The 21312-nt window shown below is 41.3% G+C and overlaps 2 protein-coding genes and 1 pseudogene across 2 annotated transcripts; all 3 read left to right on the top strand.

Annotated features, from left to right (window-relative positions):
• Positions 1 to 292: 292 nt before the first annotated feature.
• LOC120571797 (sodium-dependent neutral amino acid transporter B(0)AT1-like) lies at positions 293 to 1554 on the top strand. The gene is made up of 3 exons (XM_039820890.1): positions 293 to 491; positions 1058 to 1207; positions 1359 to 1554. The coding sequence occupies exons 1-3, from the start codon at positions 293 to 295 to the stop codon at positions 1502 to 1504; spliced, it is 495 nt and encodes a 164-aa protein (XP_039676824.1). The 3' UTR covers positions 1505 to 1554.
• Positions 1555 to 3644: 2090 nt separating this feature from the next.
• LOC120571858 (sodium-dependent neutral amino acid transporter B(0)AT1-like) lies at positions 3645 to 9619 on the top strand. The gene is made up of 12 exons (XM_039820960.1): positions 3645 to 4084; positions 4722 to 4862; positions 4944 to 5081; positions 5168 to 5349; positions 5440 to 5550; positions 5637 to 5749; positions 6084 to 6212; positions 7967 to 8123; positions 8212 to 8416; positions 8526 to 8685; positions 8941 to 9103; positions 9391 to 9619. Exons 1-12 carry the CDS (start codon positions 3886 to 3888, stop codon positions 9529 to 9531), a joined length of 1839 nt encoding a protein of 612 aa, XP_039676894.1. The 5' UTR covers positions 3645 to 3885; the 3' UTR covers positions 9532 to 9619.
• Positions 9620 to 14753: 5134 nt separating this feature from the next.
• On the top strand, positions 14754 to 20820 carry LOC120571744 (annotated as a pseudogene).
• The last annotated feature ends 492 nt before the right edge of the window (positions 20821 to 21312 follow it).

Raw genomic sequence — 21312 nt, 5'->3', positions numbered from 1 at the left:
GTCGGCCAGAATGGGTCATTTGTGACGAGAAGCTAGTTAATGACGGCACAAAGCCAAGCTAAAATAAAAGACACCCTACGGGGCACTGATTTAATGTTTGATCAAATTGAATGACAGTAATGAATGGTGGTATACAAACAGAAATGCAGAGTGTGCACGGGCTAATCTGTGGATTGCATCAGATAAAATAAAAGATCATAAACTTGTTTCAACAATGCAGAGTGCATACACTGAGCCCTCACTTTGACTTCCAAGAACGATAGTGTAACATCTCTACTTCAGTGGGGTCGCTATGAGACTGGTTCTTCCTAACCCAGGACTGGATGACAGAATCCCTTCCTATGAGGATCTGGACAGGATGGAGAAGGAGGAAGCCGGGGACAGGCCAAAGTGGGACAACAAAGCCCAGTACATCCTAACATGTGTGGGCTTGTGCATTGGGATTGGCAATGTGTGGCGATTCCCTTATTTGTGTCAAAGTCATGGAGGAGGTAAGCGCAGACGAAAATGGGAAAGGGATCTTTTGATGAAGCTGTCTTGACTGTCAATTCTTGATTATTTATTTATAATTATATTTATCTTTCAAGTATGATTTCCTGGAGGAACTCATGCTGGTACTGATATGTAAGATTGCAAAGATGGCTTTGTAGAGTAACCATAGACTGTATAAAATATGGACGTAGTCTTTGTGACGTCACCCATAGAAGAGCCAAAATTAAGCTCAAAGTGGGCAGGGTGGCTCCAGCCGTCGCCATCTTGGCAGTGCCTGCAGTATGCTAATAGAAAAATGGGCTAAGAGGTGGAGCATGGATGGAGCTGAGGCGGGCTGAATGTGGCCTACAGTCTATGCTTGCCTCCGGTGATGGCGGCCCACCTGTCACTCAAAGCAGAACCTCTTAATTATGCAAAACTTAAAGCCTTAATATAATTGAAAGTTATTATAAGTACGGGTATATAAGTGTTAGTTAGTTATGGGGGGAGGAACTGCAGCTTTTGGCTCTTCCACATTGTCATCATTTTTCAGCACCGGAGGCTGCCACTTGGGAGTAACTTTTTTTTTTTTCAGGTGCCTTTTTTATTCCCTACGTGATCCTGCTGGTGCTGGAAGGAATGCCTCTCCTGCTGCTGGAGTTTGCCATCGGCCAGCGTCTCAGGAAAGGCAGCGTGGGAGTGTGGAGGGCCATCAGCCCTTATCTGACTGGCGTCGGTATGTAAAATAGGCTCTGAAAACATTTATCCATGGTTAAAAAAAACAAAACAACAACCTTAAAACCTTAACGCCACGGCAACACAAAGCTGTTAATGAATATCTGGCTCAGTGTAAGTGTAACATCAGTTAATGATTCTGTCCTACTCAGGTGTAGCCTCCATGCTGGTGTCCTTATTGATTGGACTGTACTACAACACCTTAATAGCCTGGATCTTGTGGTATCTCTTCAATTCCTTTCAAAGCCCACTGCCTTGGGCCCAGTGTCCTCTCAATGACAATGGGACAGGTATTTAAATATAAAGAGATTCTTATTAAGAACTCAAACTCTAATAATAATTACACACACATTCACATTACAGATGGTAGAAATGGGAAAGATTCCCACATGTGAATCTTGAAAGCAATCACTCTGTCAAACAACTAAAGACAGTTGAAGATCGCAAAGATTGTTTTGTAGAGGATGAAAATACTGCGCGATTGTACAATATAGCACTATTTCGAATAAATGTGGGGTTTTATTACCGTAAATTATGGACTTTGGCTGGTGTGAGGTGTTGGGGGGGGGAGGCTTATGATTGTCATGAATGCAACAATACAGAGCAGGTAATTGTACTACTTACCGATCATACATTTTTCAGGTGCCTTTTCCATCTCCATTTAGATATAATCTAATAACAGATATTGTAGTCTTTTTGTGGTATGCACTTTGACGTCAGACGTTTGTCCCCATACAGTATAAAGTTTTAAATGTTTCTGAAACTGTAATTTTCCATCTGAAAAACACTACCACTTTTGTCCAAAGGGGCCGCTGGAATCAACACAAACTGAAAGTTACATACAGCCACTTTAAACAAGCAGAAGATGTAGAACAGCAATTGGGCAAGAGAGGGAGACCTCACACTGAGTGGTAGTAAGGTCAAAGAATTTCTAATAAGGGAAGAAGTTTCACTCTCTCGTTACTTCCGGCTTCTGAACTGGTTGCAGTTCCACCAGAGTTCCATATAGGGGGCGCTCACAGGCCAGTGCAGAATGAATGGAATGAATGTATAACTCTATGGAGCTATACCCCTCAAAATCCACTTTTCTCAGGATATAATTTTTTGTCTAGTAAATTGAACGTTGCATTTGAAAGGGGAGGCAAAAAAAATACACACTGCTGGGTGTTAGATTTTTTTTAAAGTGGCTTTTTTATTCTAAAAAGCCTTTTAAAATGTCAATGACGTCATACACATATACGGCCAGAGATACTGCTTTACGGCAAGCTCTGAGTCGCTTCCTTTGTTCTCTCTCGAGGCATCGACAACACAGTTAACAGGTTCGGCTCTGCCTGTCAATACACATGCTAGAAAGAGGTTTGCTGATGTTTTAAAGAGCACGCCGATCACGGATCTCTGATCATAATCAGTCCTTCACTGACCAATCAGCATTCATTAGCAGAATGCTAGCGTGTTATGGGCAACAACGACTCAACCTGTAAGAAATCGAAAGGACATAAGTACTCGTTCATTCAACTTTCGATCTATAATCCATGTTGAACTTGCAAAAGCTACAATCAAATCTGAGATTGTTCAACGACAATCAGGCAAAAGAGAAACATTTAGCCGTCTAGCTCCATAGGGTCCCATTCATTTTGCACTGTAGCCCAACATGCTTTTGTTGGCTGATTAAACATCAACTGACCATTATTACTGGAATAATAAATCCCTTATTCAAGCACTCATCCACCTATGGTAAATATGGATCTATTGTATTACAGCCAGGCCATTCAATCAAACTGATTTAAGATTGTAGATTGATAGATTTTGCCCTTATAATAATGGATGGATAATGGATAGATTCATGCCTGAAGTCTGTAGTGTTAATACAGTTTGCACTAAATAACATAATAAGTAACAATAAGTAACTAAATTAACTAAATCATTGATTATTAGTTTTATTTTTTTATTAGTTGATTTTATTTTATTAAAAGTTTTATTGATGTATGTTCCAGCCAAACTGAACTTTGCCTCTTGCTCATTCAATGCACTTGGTCGACTGGCAGACTATTTTCCTTTAATGATTCACAAAATATACACCTCTCCTTGTGCTCATGTCTTTTATAATGACTGAAAACAATGACCGTCAAGTCATCAACAGAGTCAGATGAAGACGCTGACTTGAAATGTTAGTCACTATTAACTGTCATACAAGCAGTCCCTCGTTAACCCTGGTATGTAATAAATGACAGTGTAGGTTCAACACAAGGCAGTGTAGCTTCAATTTTGGGCCTCAAGACTAGATAATAGAGCAGGAAACCATTAAAGGACCTAATCAGCTCAGTTGAAATTGTGTTTTAGTGCTGAATCCCAAACAAAGTTGCAAAAAAAAAAAAAATAGAGCACACCTAGTTGACACACAGTAGTGGTGGAGTGCTCCCTGGAGCAGTGGATTCAAACCCAGGATCTGCTTGTTGTGAGTGGACAGTGCTACTGTGCCACTGTTTGGATAATGTTTGTCTAAACTGAATGACTGTAGTATAAAACAGAAATGCAGAGTGTGCACGGGCTAATCTGTGGATTGCATCAGATAAAATAAAAGATCATAAACTTGTTTTAACAATGCAGAGTGCATACACCGAGCCCTCACTTTGACTTCCAAGAACGATAGTGTAACATCTCTACTTCAGTGGGGTCGCTATGAGACTGGTTCTTCCTAACCCAGGACTGGATGACAGAATCCCTTCCTATGAGGATCTGGACAGGATGGAGAAGGAGGAAGCCGGGGACAGGCCAAAGTGGGACAACAAAGCCCAGTACATCCTAACTTGTGTGGGCTTCTGCATTGGGATTGGCAATGTGTGGCGATTCCCTTATTTGTGTCAAAGTCATGGAGGAGGTAAGACGTGGTAAAAAAAATAAAATAAAAGGGACATCTTATCATTATGGGCTGTCAATTCTTGAATGACTGTTTGACACATTAAAGTGTGGTTGAAGTACAAAGGACTACCCATACCTATTTGGTATTCTTTTATCTTTCAAATATGATTTTCCTGGAGCGACATATTGTATCGGTGCAGAATTATTAGATATATGAACTATGAACCCCTTCCTTTTCCAAAGATTTGCCTTTGTCCTTTGTGCATATTTTTGTGTTTCTTTTCAAAAATGGCTGGTGTTAAGTGAGTCATTATGCATTTGAAGCAATCTAACAACTCAGTCTGCCGATTTCTTTTAACTAGATGTTCACATTACGGATGGTAGAAATGGGAAAGACGTGTGAATCTTGAAAGCAATCACTCTGTCAAACAACTTGAACAGTTGAAGATTGCAAAGATTGCTTTGTAGAGGATGAAAATACTGCATGATTGTACAATATAGCACTATTTCTAATAAATGTGGGGTTTTATTACCGTAAATTATGGACTTTGGCTGGTGTGAGGTGTTGGGGGGGGGGAGGCTTATGATTGTCATGAATGCAACAATACAGAGCAGGTAATTCTACTACTTACCGATCATAAATTTTGTTTTAAAAGGTGCCTTTTTGATTCCCTACCTGATCCTGCTTGTGGTGGAAGGAATGCCTCTCCTGCTGCTGGAGTTTGCCATCGGCCAGCGTCTCAGGAAAGGCAGCGTGGGAGTGTGGAGGGCCATCAGCCCTTATCTGACTGGTGTTGGTATGTAAAATAGGCTCTGAAAAGATTTGTCCAAAGCAGAGGCAAAAAAAAAAAATCAGTTAATGATTCTGTCCTACTCAGGTGTAGCCTCCATGCTGGTGTCCTTACTGATTGGACTGTACTACAACACCTTAATAGCCTGGATCTTGTGGTATCTCTTCAATTCCTTTCAAAGCCCACTGCCTTGGGCCCAGTGTCCTCTCAATGACAATGGGACAGGTATTTAAATATAAAGAGATTCTTATTAACAACTCAAACTCTACTCATGATTAAAACACTTGAAGGACTGTTTCTTGCCCCTTCAGGATTTGTACCAGAGTGTCAACGAAGCTCCACTGTGGATTACTATTTCTACCGAGTGACTCTGAATAGTTCGGCCTCCATTGTGGACTCTGGAGGAATCCACTGGCCCATTGTACTCTGCCTGCTAGCTGCCTGGACAGTCATGTGTGTCTGCTACATACGGGGGATCGGCACTTCAGGCAAGGTCTGTCAAACCTTTACAACAAACAACGTGTTTTTCTGAATCACCACCGACCAATTATTTCACGATTTGCTTTTCTTGTCATGACCTCAGGCAGTGTATGTCACAGCCATCCTGCCTTACATAGTGCTGGCCATCTTCCTGATCCGAGGACTGACTCTTAAAGGTGCCCTGAGTGGAATAAAGTTCCTCTTCACACCAGACGTATGTTTTAAATCACTATCATGAAAAAGGCAATTATATATCTAATAAAACAAAGACACATCACAATGTATGCGTCACTCTTGCAGGTTGATGAGTTGATGAAACCAACTACTTGGCTGGATGCAGGTGCCCAGGTCTTTTATGCCTTTAGCTTAGCTTGGGGAGGACTCATCTCTTTCTCAAGCTACAACCCTGTTCAGTAAGAGACATTTATAGAAGCCCTGTTTTTATAACCACACATAAGTTCTACTGTTATTAAGCTCACAATAAAGATAGTATCCTGTCGGGGGTGCCTGGATAGCTCACCTGGTAGAGCATGCGCCCCATGTACAAAAGCTCAGTCCTTGTCACAGCAGCCGCAGGTTTGACTCCGACCTGCGTCCCTTTGCTGCATGTCATTCCCCCTCTCTCTCCACCTTTCACATCTTCAGCTGTCCTATATAATAAATCTTAAAAAAAAAAAAAAAAAACAAGATAGTAGTCTGTCTCAGACATAGAGTGTGTCCTGAATCTTTTTTTCTTTTTTTGCCAAGCAACAACTGCATGCAAGATGCTGTGATCCTGTCGGTCGTAACTGGCCTCACCTCAATCTATGCTGCCACAGTCACCTACACCATCATCGGCTTCAGGGCCACAGAGAAATATGACAGCTGCATCAGTGAGTGAGTAGTCTCACATTGCCAGACCTATCTCCACAGTGCTGCAGTGAAAGGTCTGGGTCTATGACACATACATTCCGGGATAGGAGAAAAAAACACTCTGGGTTGTTTGCATTTCTTTACACCAAATAAATTGTGTTGGGCGGCGCTAAGCTCCGGATGCAGCGACGGTGGCTCTGCAAAATGGTCTTGTGAAAGAACTTGTTTTGGTGGAACGTTTGCACCCTGATTAAAGAAAACGCCACATACAATATTATATAAAGTTAAATGTGCACACAATAACACGTAAGCTATTTAATTTAGCTGGATACATGGTTAAACATAATTTGCTCTCGCTGTGTGCAACGTTACTTCGTCCACAGCAGTCCCGCCAATCGGTCCCAAAACGTCCCAGTTAGATAGTAAATGCTGTAACGTTAAACATTTTCTTTGTAAATCTTAACAATCATTCCCAGAAAGAACCAAGCAGGTCTGCCTTGTTGCCCAATCCAAAATTTAATGTTGGTTGGCACGGTGGTTCTAATGCTTTGTACCAGACTGAAATATCTCTGGGACTATGGATAACCTTTCTGTGACATTTGGTACAGTCCCTTTACAATAAGTATGGACGGGAGGAATAATTACAGCAACCAGTAAGTAAGCATGTGGGCGTTGTATTAAGATAGACTTGAAAAACCTGAATCGATCCTTTCCAACAGGTGCTCCAAACCATACAAGCATATAGGTTGTTTATTCCTACCCTCTAGTATGACCCACAGGAGCGTTAGAGTCAGGGGTTAAAGTGGGATCTGGCATGTGGGGGAACATAAGATCTCAAATTTAAATGTAACACTACTCCTTGTACTACTACTACACATCACAAAACAGCCAGGAGTTGAGTTTTCTTTGAAACATAATTATGACTGGCGTGATGATAACTTATTTTCAAACGGGACACGAACCGCGACCCTCCTGGGTTAAAGTCCTGTTTGTTTTTGACCCATCCACCACCTCAACCTAGCCTGGTCCTACCAGACTCTCGTACGTTTCATTTGTACAGAGAGTCTGGCCTCTCTCCATTGACAAGTGTTAACTTCCTTGAAGGCGGGTACTCTGTTGAAGTTTAAAACTATTGGATCTGCCCAGAGCCACTCTGGATCTGCCATAACCAATCACTAACGTTTGGTCGCGACGTATGTCATGCGCATGTGCAACAAGAGAGGAGACCGACGGCAAATATCGGCTTATATTTAGCATTAGCATCGCTAGCGTTAGCCTTAGCCAACTCCTTCACCACTAATGGAGCGAGCTGGAAAATCTAACTTTTCCCGAACCCCGTGGGGAGGAAGGCCACAACATCATGGCCACCAACAAAATTCGGCAAATATTGTTCTTGCTCGGGCTTTAACTTCTGGATATTCGGCAGCATTGCCACAACGGACCGAATGGCTTCGCTCACATCTTTCTAGCGCACGTCCTCAACGTCATCGTTCTCAGCCACTCCATCTGTTCACTGATTGGATCGCCAAATATTTGGCCGGAGAAAACCCAACACCATACCGCGAATCCAGACGGAGTACTGAAGGGAAATGAAAATTGAGTAGTACGTAGGAGGACGGAGCCAGGCTCAACCTGCCTCCTCACGCGGAATTTCTCGCTTTTATACTTTGTCACATTAACTCCTGCTTTGCTCCCATAATAATTCTGAGAGGCCGGTACACTATAAACATATGAGTTGTAATCCAGAGTTCCTAATCCCTGACATATTTTCTCCCTAGTAACATCATGAGATTATTAAATGCATTTCACCTTCCTGAAGACAGCATCTCTACAAGCAACTACGACGCAGCCTTTAATCATCTCAACAGCTCCTCTCCTGATATTATTCTCGGATTGGACATCAAAATATGTGACCTGCAGACACTTCTCAGTGAGGTGACTGTATTGATGAATATCTGTCAGATTCCATGTTGTTACTGTATTTTGCTCCTAACTGCATTATGACTAATGTGTGTTTGTACAGGGAGTGGAGGGAACAGGTCTGGCCTTCATCGTGTTTACAGAAGCCATCACCCAGATGCCTGGTTCTCCAGCCTGGTCTGTTCTCTTTTTCATCATGCTTCTGTGCTTGGGAATCTCAACCCTGTTTGGCAACATTGAGGGAGTGGTGGTCCCACTGAAAGACCTGAATATGTTACCTCAAAAATGGCCCCAAGAAGCACTGACTGGTATTCCGTTTTGTAGTTACAAACTGCATATTGGCTTTGCAACCCCAGATTAAAGGTCTGATTCTTGTTTTAACACAAGCTCTCTTGTTTTTGTGGACGTGCGTTTCAGGAGTAACATGTGCTGTCGCCTTCATCATCTCCATCCTGTTTGCGCAGCATTCAGGGATTTATTGGGTAACTCTCTTCGACAACTTTGCTGGATCTGTTCCACTTCTGACCATTGGTTTCTTTGAGATGATAGCTGTTGTATACATCTACGGCATAGACAGGTTCGTGCTTATTTAAACTATTTTAGCAACACAATGTCCGACTGGGTTTGCTTTATTCATCTTGATACTTGCTATAGAATAAGCATACAGCATTAGCATCATCATGCTGTGCCAGTTACTGAGCAAAGCTTTATGGAGATGGCTGACTTTTCAAAACTACTTGCATCCTTACCTCGCATCTCAGCGAGGTACTTATCAGATTAAATAAAGTTATACAGCACATTATAATGTATATAAACCCCTCTTGTGTGGCAGGTTCAATGAGGACTTGGAGTTCATGGTCGGACATAAGCCCTCCATCTTCTGGCAGGTTACATGGAGGTTCATCAGTCCTCTAATCGTTCTGGTTATTTTAGTTTTCTACCTGGTGACACAAGTCCAAGAAGAGCTCACCTACTTAGTCTGGGATCCCAACTCTGTAAGTGCACAAGCTCATAAAAGTAATCGGTGTTCATTTATATTTGGGTGTATTAGTTCTGATCTCAGCATCCATACTTTTGGCTAATTTGTTGCTCTACATCTTCCGTCTAAATATTTGTAATGCATGGTTATTGCCCAGAAACACCAAGTGCTAGAGCAGATATGCTGATAGCAAATATGTCTAGTTTCTAATGATGCCTCATTACAAACTAGACATATTTGTGATGTATCAAACATTTGTACGGTAAATGTTGGTAACAAATGATACTGTTTTGCGGTTTACAGGAGGAGTTCCCATCTCTGGCATCAGTACCGTACCCTTCATGGATCAATGTGATCATCTTTCTTCTGGCAGGAGTCCCCAGTCTGGCGGTGCCTGTGTATGCATTATGTAGGCTGGTCTTTGTTTGCTGTAGAAACAAATAAAATCCATTGAAAGAATGAGCCAGAATTCTTATATAATAGCTTATAAAGTCATACATTTCAGAGTATAATAAAATATTATTTAACTTAATCTGTTGTGTTGTTACTTGTTTCTAAAAAAATATTTAAATTACTACTGAAAACAGTTTTTTGTATCCATGCACAAGTTCTTAAATGAGACAACATGCTCATTTTGTATGTTAATACTTTTATTCTACTTTGTTTACATGCTTTAATGTTTTAAAAAAAAACTGTCTGTGCACCTGTATTCACCATCTGTCTGAAACGGTCCATTTGAGTGCCTGTCTCTTTAAGACCCCGCTCCCAAAAAGCCCACTCTGCTCTGATTGCAGCAACTTTTAATTATAGACATGAGGTTTCAAGAAGCAACACGTGTCTGCTATGGGTGGGAATCACCAGAGGGCTCACGATACGATATCATCCTGATACTTATGTCACGATACGATATTATTGCGATTTTAAACATATTGCAATATTCTGCGATATATTGCAATGTATTACCTTTTTTCCAACTTCAGATTTTTCCCAATTTCAAATGATGTCCCAAAAGGACAAATTTATCAACATCTGTTTTATCTAAAAAGATACATTTCTCTGTTTGTTCATCTCACTTCAATTTTATTGCTGCAAAATGTGATTGTCAAGCAGACAAACTGACCAACACATATGTCATAAAAGATACTTGGCGTCTGTGTATCGATACAGTATTGCCACGAAAAATATTGCGATACTATGCTGTATCGATTTTTTCCCCCACCCCTAGTGTCTGCTCTAGCACTTTAATGTTGTTTCTGGGCACCATGCTTTACAAATATTTAGACGGAAGATGTAGAGCAACAAATTAGCCAAAAGAGGGAGACCTCACACTGACAGAACACAGAGGCAGTAAGGCAAGGTGAACCAGATTTAACAAAGCAAAACATATGGAGAAGGCAAGATACCCTGCACTTGATATAGGGATGTGTATGGATTAAACAAACAAAATTTAACATGCTAATTTGTGAAATTTAGAAGTACTGCTGGGAGGATTATGTAAAGAGTCAGGCAAGCTGTTTCTACCTCTTTTCACTGTTGTATGCTAAGCTAAATACCTGCTCGCTCTAGCTTCACTTTTGATGTACAGGCATGAGAGTGGTATCAATCATCTCTCTCTGACTGTCAACCTATTCCTTTAATTTAACACACATCTCTAAAAAAAGGCACCCGGCCCTAGGTCTGTCTCCTGTAAGGGCCAGGAGTACCACTGAGTGATAGTAGGTTGAAATCTTGCGTTATGAATTTTGGTGATGGGGCAAGCTCTTTTGGTTACATTGTGGCTTTCAAATTTAATTATTATTTTTAATTATATTATATAGGCCTACATATATGTTTACATATGTGTATATGGATATATATAAATATACAGTATTTATACACACATTAATATATATACATATACAGTATATATACACATATACAGTATACACACACACACTTTGGTCACTATGACAACCTGTCTATCAAATAGTTCTAGTTCTATAGAATGTGAGAATAAATTAATTATAATGTGGCGTCACAGCCGGGCTGACTGTGACAGAGAATCTACAGTTTCTGTTCCAACTGTTGCCAATCCTGTCATTTCACATAGATTGAAAGTGACTGAGTACAAACCAAATCTTGATTTACTTGTCTTTGACGGTTTTATCTTGTTGTTTACTACAACAAATCTTATTGGATACCAACTTCTCCAAAGGACCGCAAAGTTTGCAGTTCTGCTTTGTCGAGATCATGGACACCAACACATCCTTTAACCTGCAGCGAGCGGATGCTCAGACGTGCACCGGCACTGAGCCTTCACAAGTGCTGCTCCACAGCTCCTCTCTCAAAGAGGTCGATATCCAGCTCCCTCTTCCTGCTACTGTCACTGTCAGCAGGGACCTGGTGGAAGATCTGCTCGTCCAATTGATGCTGAGGCTCAACCCACTGAGGGGCCACATTGGAGCTCATCTGACGCAGCAACAACTGCTAACACTATGTCTGCACATGAGCGCAGTGACTTTGGAGACCCTGAGGAAAGTCCCAGGTGTCTCTGTGGATGGAAACGTCCCTCCTCCTCCCTGCAACACGTGGAAAGCTGCCGTGCTGCTCCAGAGCAGCCTCATGAAAAAATTTGGCACATCCATTCAGGTGAGGAAGCAGCTGGTGAGAAAAGACCCTGCACTCCTGAGCTTCATCCCTCATCACATCAGCGAGGCTGTCCTCGTAACAGACAAGGCTGAGTCTGCAGGGGAGCTCACTCCCAACCAGACACCAAGTGATGAGGAGAGCCGGCTGTTCTCTCAGTTTCTCCCCGAGTCCATCAAGGCGGAAATCTTTGAGCAGCATGGATCCTGGATAAGATACACAAAGGTCTTTCAGAAGGCTTTCCCCAGGATAACAGACAAGGAAATCTTGGACTACCAGCATCGCTTCACAGAGCCTCGCCTGTCCAACCGGGATGTTGTGTGGGTGGACAAAAAGTACTTTTTGGCTGATTTCTATGAGGAGGTAGAAACAGCAGCTCTGACCCTGAACCACAGTCTGGCCGGTTGGTTGTTTACTGATCACAGTAAAGACCAGGGGCTTGTCTCCAGCACTGAGGGGAAACATCGTAAAGCTGGAACTGAAAACCTCAAACCACATCAGCTTTGCACTTTCCAGCTTATGGCAGGCGACTGTCATGCTGAGAGAGCAGATCTGATCACAGACAGAGCTTTGGTGAACGCATCCACCATCAGAAGTGTCTTGGTGGAATTTTTTAGAGGCAAGAACCTCTACAGACCAGAGCACCCGAAGACTCAGGCCTTTGAGAACGAGATGGTGGAGCACATCCACGTGTTGCTGCAAAAGGAGGCAAAGAAATACAGGAAAAACAGACTCTTCCTCCAGAACCTCAAACGCCTCGAGGACTCAAAGAACGAAATAAAACTGAGCCGGGAACTGTGCCAGCCACTCAAAATCGCACTTTGCGAGGCTCTGCCCAACACCTGGCTGAGTAGAGAGGGCCTGATGGAGGATGTTAGGATGGCCTTGGTGGCCTGCAGCCTCATAGCCGCAGAGATCATGAACCACCTCAAGCCTACTGTGAGCTTTGCAGCAGACACCAAGCCTGCAGACTGGACTCCATATAACCTCAACATCCCAATCAAAAGAGTGGAAAGGGAGCCAAAAAGAGAGCTGACCCAGCTGGAGCTGCGTCTGCAGGAAGAGCGAGCTCAAGCCCGTGAGGAGCTCTTCTATGCGGACGCTGAGACTACGGCAGCACAGCCTGAGAAAACTAAGAAGGAGAACAAGCTTATCTCTTGGCTCTCTGAACTGGTCACATGGAGAAAGTCATAGATGCACAATGACAACGACATTAACCCCAAGCATCAGGAGCTTTCTACACATTTTGTTGTTACATTATTTTTTGCTTTCTGCCCATTTCTTGTGTTACACTGTTGCATTTAATTAATATGTTTAAAAAGTGCCTCAAAGGTTATAAGTTTAATAAAAAGTTGTTTTTCTGCATTGTACTAGTAGCCAATGAAGTGATTGATTGATGTTAAGACAGAGACTTGGGGATGTTGATGTTGGTCAGGGCTTTGCAGAAGTATGTTTACACCAGTAGGGGGCAGAAATTGCTTGAAATTGTATCAGTTCAACAAGAAGGGAATTATAGATGACAAACATGGACCAGTAGTTTGGACCAATAATCAATAATCCTTCCTCCTGTTCATACTGGCCAATAAAAGATCACTTCCTATGCATTTGATTTAAGTAATGAGGGACAACATCCACAGTCCTCCTTTTGTGCAAAACTGTATTCAAAAGTTTATATGAAGCCAATATGAGGCATCAGAAGTCTGACTTAGTCAAAGGATAATGGCTTAGATTGCCTGGTTCTGTTTACACTGGACAGATCAGCAGTCTATCGCAGGGCTACCACATACAGACAGACAACACTTCTAACATCTTACCAGCATGTCTTTGGACTGGAGCAGCCGAAGGAAGCGCGAAAACTTCAACATAAACAGACATCGCTGGTAATGGGATGGGATCATTTGGTATGCTAGATTAAGCAATAATGTCAAATATATATACTTCCTTTCTTTTTGCTAAGCAGCTGTTAGTGAAATTATTAATAATTTGCACAAACACAACAGTTGTACATGTTGTTGCATTTGTGGTGTATCTCATTTGATTCAGCCACAATACTGTTTTGGTATTTTCCCACAAGACCAGAAATTAACTTCTCAGTATCTACAGTACAGTATATATTAGTATTTCTGTAAATCTATGTTTTCTCTTGGGGATTTCAATAACGGATGCAAGTTACTATTGGACTCAATTAAAGAAATTATAGACAACAGCAACAACAAAAACATAAATTTAACTCTTTGAGCTGTGCCCTTTAGTGATTACAGTATCACTAAAGATCATCGTCATGCAATACAACTTTTTATTGTTATTGTGCAACTCTACACAAAGGTACTTCAGAGTCCTAATTCCAGTACGTATATTTTAACTGAACCAGTGTAAAACACATCCAGGTTGGCTATCGGTTTGTGGGAGAACAGATTAAAGCTGAGCTCACAGTCACAGGAAAATAAAGACATGATGCGTTTATTATTAATGATATTTTATCAGCTGCAGATAAGGAATATAACAAAAAAATAACATTCTGCCACGACACCACAAGATCAGCGCTTGTTTTCTCCTTAGTAGCAGACTTGACTACTGTAACATACTGATGTCAGGTATGCTCAGAAAGTCCATTAAATTGTAATTACCGTTTCCATTTTTCCTCCATTTTTATTGCTTTAAATTTTTTAATTTTAGGCACATTTCTCTTTCATCGGTCACCTGTGTGCGTTCCCTCCCTCTGAAACACTCCCTGTTTAATTTTAAAAGGTATAAACTTTGCTGTATGAGGTAAAGATACAGGCAGGTTGTGATACAACTGTCATGGTGTCTTGTTATTGACCGCATCCGAACGGTGCACTTAAGGTCTGTATATCATTGAAACAGCATCACCAGGTTATCCATTAATCTGAGGTTTAGCACACTCCCATCTAAAAAAAACAATGTTTTTCCTTCCTTCCTGGCAGCCTGATTTCTTCATACAAAAAAACAATAAAATCTTTAACACTCAAATCTGCACCTGATAGGGCATTAAAGGACAGCCCACTAAAGAGAGTTAAAAAAAAAAGGAGGACGAGAGGAGCTCAGGGACATCACTTGGACTAAACCACTCAAGACAGTATTTACTTTCACATATACTGAGCTGAGATCAGGTGGAGAATTCTGGACCAATTAAAAATAAATACTACCCAGTTGAAGTGTATACTTTACGATTAGGAGAGCTGCATCCTTGTAAGAGAGCTGGAATTGTGCTAAGCCTTTTTTTCCAGCTGAGGATGGGCAAAACGAAAGACTCCGGGGTGGAGGAGAGACCCAAATGGGACAACAAGGTTCAGTACCTGTTAACATGTATTGGCTTTGCAGTGGGACTTGGAAACGTCTGGCGATTTCCTTATCTGTGCCAAATCTATGGAGGAGGTAAGATACTATTATACGAAGCTAACATACGACTTGCTGAGCTAGCTTATATTCGCACTATTGCACATCACAACACAGTTTAATTAAGTTTGCTGTTAAAGATGTATACATTACTTATGCTGTTTTTTCCACTGCATTTCTTTTATTTTTCAGACTATTTCATCCAATCATGAGATAGTGAATTGAATTGCAGCACCCCTTTAGAAACTCTTTTTGTCCCAGTATAATTAGTCATTAACAAATGGACTAGGCAAGTTATTGTCAAAATGGTGAGCCTTATCTGTGTTTGATTGATCATGGTAAACATCAGGGATTGTTTTCGCTCAGCTGCCCCAATTCCTGTACTGATTTCCACATACTTCGCAGTGAGATCTCTTGAGTCCCAAACAGAATCCTACATGGTCAGAATGTAGTTGAGTAAACAGCCAATCCTGTAAATGTGCATAGAGTCTATATCCTTCACATATTGACTCTGAGATTCCTGCTTCCCACAGGCACTCAGCTGAGCCAATATTTGACCTTGGCTTAGTGATAAATTAGACACATTTTTCTTGAGTACCTTTAGCCTTATATAGGTGTTATTTGAAACAGTGGTGGTTTTAATACAGTTTTTATTTATTTTTTTTTTTTTTACATTTTAGTAGCCTGACTGTGTTTTTGGACACTTAGAAAACCCCAATAAATTCCAGTGATCAGTTAGTGTTTAATGTATTTCAATTTCTGGAGGTCTTTTAGTATTGCTTAGCATAGCCTAAAATTTCCCTTATTATTGCTTAAGGTAATAAAAAGTAGTTATTTGTTTCTCTAACATGGTTCAAACAGCCACTTATGATTATAAACCTTATTTTAAATGTTCTCTGCAAAGTATGTTGGTGAATACTAAGGGCTGAGGACTAATCTAGCTGATGTTTAACTGTGAGGTAAATGGTTACTTCATATCTTCAGGTGCATTCCTCATCCCCTACCTGATAGCGCTGGTGTTTGAGGGCCTCCCCCTGCTCTACCTGGAGCTGGCTATAGGACAGAGGCTGCGTATGGGCAGCATCGGTGTCTGGAACTCCATCTCACCTCTACTGGGTGGAGTCGGTGGGTGGCCTAGAATTATAAGTAACATTTATTAGGATTTTTATTTGTCAGATTCTTATTTATTTCAAGAGCAGAAAGTCTTTGTGGTATTGAAAATGTCCTTTATTTCCCGTGAGTAGGAATTGCCTCCATGCTGGTGTCATTCCTGGTAGGCATTTTCTACAACACCATCCTGGCCTGGGTGCTGTGGTATTTATTTCACTCTTTCCAAAACCCCCTGCCTTGGAGCCAGTGTCCACTCAACGATAACCTCACAGGTAACAAGAAACCCCACCAGTCAGTCATTCTAGCTGCTCTTGATACCTTTGTCACACACTGCGATTGCTACTGCCACACTGACAGAAGTATTGCCTATACAACTATATGTCAAATTATACTGTATCAATCAGTTTGAGTAACTAGCATAATTCTAATGAAGTTACGAGATGCAAGAGGACTCTTAACTATCAGGCTCTACGTGGCAATCCAGGTCAGATTTTATAGGAAAACTATTGGATTTTTATTGTTTTATGACAGAAAGGGATTCTGCACCAAACATATAAAGAGCATGCTTTTGCTCAGTGAAAGATAGTTGAATGAGTCACAGACAAAGAGCAAAAATCATCATGGTCTCATTTGTTTATAGTAACCATAATAAATACTATACATTTTCCACATTTTAAATCAAACTATGCAGGAACACATCTCTTGATGGGATACAAAAGAAAGGTTTACTCTAAACATAGATGAACTCTGTTACAAAAGCTGATGCATGTTTAAACCAAAAAAAAAAAAAAAAACTTAATAACATTCAGATTAAGCCCTTATAGAATTTCATAGATGCCATGTTCTCGCTTGTGTCTGCATCCAAATAGGCTATAATGTGGAGTGTGAGAAGAGCACTCCAGTGAACTACTTTTGGTACCGGGAGACCCTGAACATCACACCTGACATCGAGACCAGCGGCTCCCTGCAGTGGTGGTTGGTCATCTGTTTGGGGCGTGCGTGGGGGGGGGTGTCCTCTTTTTCCTCCAACCGCGGAAAGGGTTTTTTTAAAATATTAAAAAAAAATAAAAAAAAAAAATGGCTGTGTATGTGACAGCCACATTCCCTTACCTGGTGCTGACTATTTTCCTGATCCGTGCCCTCACTCTGCCTGGAGCAACTGATGGACTGGTGTACCTCTTCACTCCTGATGTGAGTTTGGTCACTTGTTGCCAATACAGGTTTATGTAAGACTGTATGCTGGACACAATGACCGGATGTGCTGTGTTTACGCACGCTGTAGTGGGAGATACTGAAGAACCCTCAGGTGTGGCTGGACGCGTCCACCCAGATCTTCTTCTCTCTCTCTGTGGCCTTTGGAGGTCTCATAGCTTTCTCCAGCTACAACGAAGAGAGGTAAGCAATAAAACTCCTTAACACCCTCAGCAAAATTGGGAGGATTTGTGTATGACTTTTTTTCTGTTCTGTGTCAATAAGAAACAACTGTGAGAGGGATGCTGTTCTAGTAGGAGTAATAAATAGTGCCACATCTCTCTACGCCTCCATTCCCATCTTCGCCATCCTGGGATTTAAAGCCACCACCGCCTACAACTCCTGTATTAAGGGGTATGTAAGCACACATACTTTATGTAATTCTAAAGCTTCTTTTGTCTTTCTTTTTGATACTAATGAGGCCGATTCTTTTTGTATCTCATCTGCAGAAACATCTTGGCTCTTACCAACTACTTTGAGTTTTCAGAACAGAACATAACTGTGGAGAACTATGATCACTGGCTCGAGTATTTAAATGGAACATCTCCAGGTGAGGTGGCCAGTCTAGACCTGACGCACTGTAACCTGCAAACCTTCCTTGACCAGGTATTATTATAACTTTAAAAACACATCCAATCTTGTACATTGCATTCTTTTTGCCTGAGTCTTGTTTTTCAAATTTCCGTCTCCCCTTAAATCCTGGTTGTTTTTTTCTGCTCTCGCCTCCCTTTTCTTTCTAGTACAGTACATCATGTACCGTTCAAATATGTACAGCCAGTTCATGTTTCCTCATTACTTTCTTGCCTCTCTCCCACAGAGCGCGTCAGGTACCGGCCTGGCTTTTATTGTGTTCACAGAAGCAGTGATAGAGATGCCAGGCTCGCAGATATGGGCAATACTGTTCTTCGTCATGCTCTTCAGCTTGGGCCTCTCCTCCATGTTTGGCAACATAGAGGGAGTCCTCACGCCCATCAACGACCTCAAACTAGTGCCTAAGTGGATCCCAAAAGAACTCGTAACAGGTGCCTGCAAATCACCTTAAGTTGTTCTAAAAGTTATGAGGGATGCACGTTTTCCCCTTTGAACTCCCCCTTGAGCTTTTTTTCCTCACTTCCTTAGCGATCATCTGCTTAGTAGCCTTCTTGACGGCTCTCATCTTCACCCTGGGTTCGGGGAACTACTGGGTGGAGGTCTTCAACAGCTACGTGGGCTCTGTACCTCTGCTCATCATTGCATTCTTTGAGATAACTGGAGTCATTTATGTCCATGGAATGAAAAAGTAACTTGTTCGCCTCTTCTTTAATATTCTGTATGGTCCAATGAGCTTAAGACAAAAACACTTTCTCTTGTTCCCGTAACCTCTGACAGTTTCAGTGAAGACATCTATTTCATGACTGGGAATAGGCCTAACATCTTCTGGAAGGCATGCTGGATGGTGATCAGTCCTTTAATGCTCCTGGTGGTGCTGATTGCATACGTGGTCGTCCAGGCACAGACAACCCCATCTTACCCCACATGGAACCCAGCCTATGTAAGCAAGTCTAGGGTACTGACATGGAGATGTTAAGAATTTAGTAGAACTGAGTCCAAAGTGACTTTAAAGTTAAACTTAGATTAGTCTGGGCCAACAAGGGTACATTTCCGCTCCTGCTCTCTGTGTGTCGGCGTTTTCAAAATCCCTCGCTTCGGTAGACAACAACAAACTTCGAGCTAGCAAGCATGCTGAAAATTTGGATCGTTAATGATTGTTAAGATTTGTTTACGGCATTTACTATCTAATTAGGACGCTTTGAGACAAAGTACACACAGTGATACACTAGTAAGAGCAAATAATGTTTAACCATTTATCCAGCTAATTTATATACATCATGACACTGTATTGGGTGAACAAACTGTGTGCAAATGTTCCACAAAAAACAATTTCCTTCCCCGAGACCATTTTTGCAGAGCCAATGTTGCTGTGTTCGGAGTGTTTTTTTTCTTCTATCCCAGAATTTATCTGTGGTGTAGTCAAACCTTACTCCACAGCCCTGTGGAGATAGGTCTGGCAATGTGAGACTAAGCTAAGCTAAGCTAAGCTAATCTAATCGCTTGCTTGCAGTGGCTTCATATTTAGTGCACAGATACTGTATGAGAGTGGTCTCCATTTTAAAGAGGGAATAAAGACAATCAGCAAATTTATATAATTTATATTGTATACTTCTTTGTCTTTTTCTTCAGGAACTATTCCCCCAAACTGAAGTGAAGCCCTATCCAGGCTGGGTGTTTGCCATAATCATCCTCCTCTGTGTAGTACCTGTGATCTCCATCCCTCTGGTGGCTCTCTACAAACTGATCTGCTGTAGAATCAGGAGGTCCTCTGCTGCTCGCACCGACCTAAATCCCTACTGCAACGACGGCTTTGAGGTTGAAACACAGGAACAGAAGAACCAGAGAGCTTAAGAAAATGTTGCAAGTAACAACGTTACTGAACAGAAAGGGACATCCTGATCTTTGCCAGTGCTTCTGTGAAATTTTATCTTAATTCACTGGACAGCTGACATATTACTATTTATTAAACATTGGAATTCTTTCCTTTTGCCCGTTGTTGCGCAGTGTAGATGATTGAAAAAACAATGAATCCTTTTAATGAGATCTTAAGCTTTCTACTGTTCATCGCAAAACCATCTGATTTCTGTGAGCTTTCCAAAAGATTGTCAGTGTAATGTAAAAATTTGAAAATAAAACCAAAGTCATCATTTGACTTATTCATGTGGAGGCTGACAATATTTCTGTGAATTTGTTTACATACAAATGATCTTACTAATGATGGCATGTCTTCTATGTGGAAAACTAGCACAAAGTGTGAATCAAAGTCCAGACAATCAGCTGTGGGATGAGGTGGGGTCTAGTACAGTAGCTGGATGAATTTCAGTTATCCATCCTTACTGATATGGTGGTTGTTGTTTATGACTGCAGTTTATCACTTAAGTGTTTTATATCAGATGGCAAAGGACTGTTTTTCTCTCTCTAAGGAGTCTTTCCCGACACTGTAACGGATACGTGGCACACCCTGAAGATCAGATCCAAATCACTGATTTTAAACATGAGGATGAGAAAAGCAAAAATACTTGTTGAGGGTTTCATGGTTGTGATGGGAGCTGTAATTGGGGCTGGCTGGTAGTATATTACGGTCTACATCTGGATGGCCAAAAAGTCCTCTTGGGTCCTGTCGAACCCTGGCCAGCCTCAGATCCCACAGACGCCGCTCTAGACTGCACTTCTCTGTAAAGAGGATGACATCAGAGCACATAAATGTGTTTTTTTTTAACTTTTTGATGGTAAACCGTAAAGTTCATCCACCTGAACTATTTCCTGCACTTGCAAAATCTAATAAAAAGTGGCAATAAACTGACGTGTTCCATCTAAATTTGTTTGTTTGGGTACACCTCTCACAAAGTCCACATTTAAAAAGGGATTGGCCTTCTGGCACAGGTATAATGATGATGTTTTCATGTTTCATTTATTTATTTTTAAGGGCGCTACCTTTCTGCAGGTGTGTAATTACCTGGCTTGAAACAAACACTTAGTGAGGCTGTGTTTATGATTACACAGTGCAGTGTAATGGCTATGTCCATTTTATGTATGTGTGGCTCATTAATGATGAATAACATAAGCATTTATTGTTCTGAAGGAAATTTGTCTTGGGCACATACAGTACATACAGTATCTGCTGTTTAGGAAATACAACATAACATAGTGCATACATACATATAGTACATGCACAGACTGCCACCAGCTAACAAATAGCACACTGCCCGTTGTACGACATATCATGAAAGTCGCCAATAGTGTACATAATATGTGCAGTAAGGGTTAGCAGCCTCATCAATGTAGAATCAT

This window comes from Perca fluviatilis, chromosome 13 (assembly GCF_010015445.1).
Source record: "Perca fluviatilis chromosome 13, GENO_Pfluv_1.0, whole genome shotgun sequence".
NCBI lineage: Eukaryota > Metazoa > Chordata > Actinopteri > Perciformes > Percidae > Perca > Perca fluviatilis.
The sequence above is the reverse complement of the archived record's forward strand: the minus strand, read 5'-3'. Positions and strand labels throughout refer to the sequence as shown.

Excerpts from the sequence above, each read along its gene's own strand:
- LOC120571797 (XM_039820890.1), top strand. The coding sequence starts at position 293 with ATGAGACTGGTTCTTCCTAACCCAGGACTGGATGACAGAATCCCTTCC. Across the intron at positions 492-1,057 it reads GTGTCAAAGTCATGGAGGAG|TTTTTTCAGGTGCCTTTTTT; the intron begins GTAAGCGCAGAC and ends AGTAACTTTTTT. Across the intron at positions 1,208-1,358 it reads CCCTTATCTGACTGGCGTCG|GTGTAGCCTCCATGCTGGTG; the intron begins GTATGTAAAATA and ends TGTCCTACTCAG.
- LOC120571858 (XM_039820960.1), top strand. The coding sequence starts at position 3,886 with ATGAGACTGGTTCTTCCTAACCCAGGACTGGATGACAGAATCCCTTCC. Across the intron at positions 6,213-7,966 it reads TATGACAGCTGCATCAGTGA|TAACATCATGAGATTATTAA; the intron begins GTGAGTAGTCTC and ends TTTTCTCCCTAG. Across the intron at positions 8,686-8,940 it reads TACATCTACGGCATAGACAG|GTTCAATGAGGACTTGGAGT; the intron begins GTTCGTGCTTAT and ends CTTGTGTGGCAG.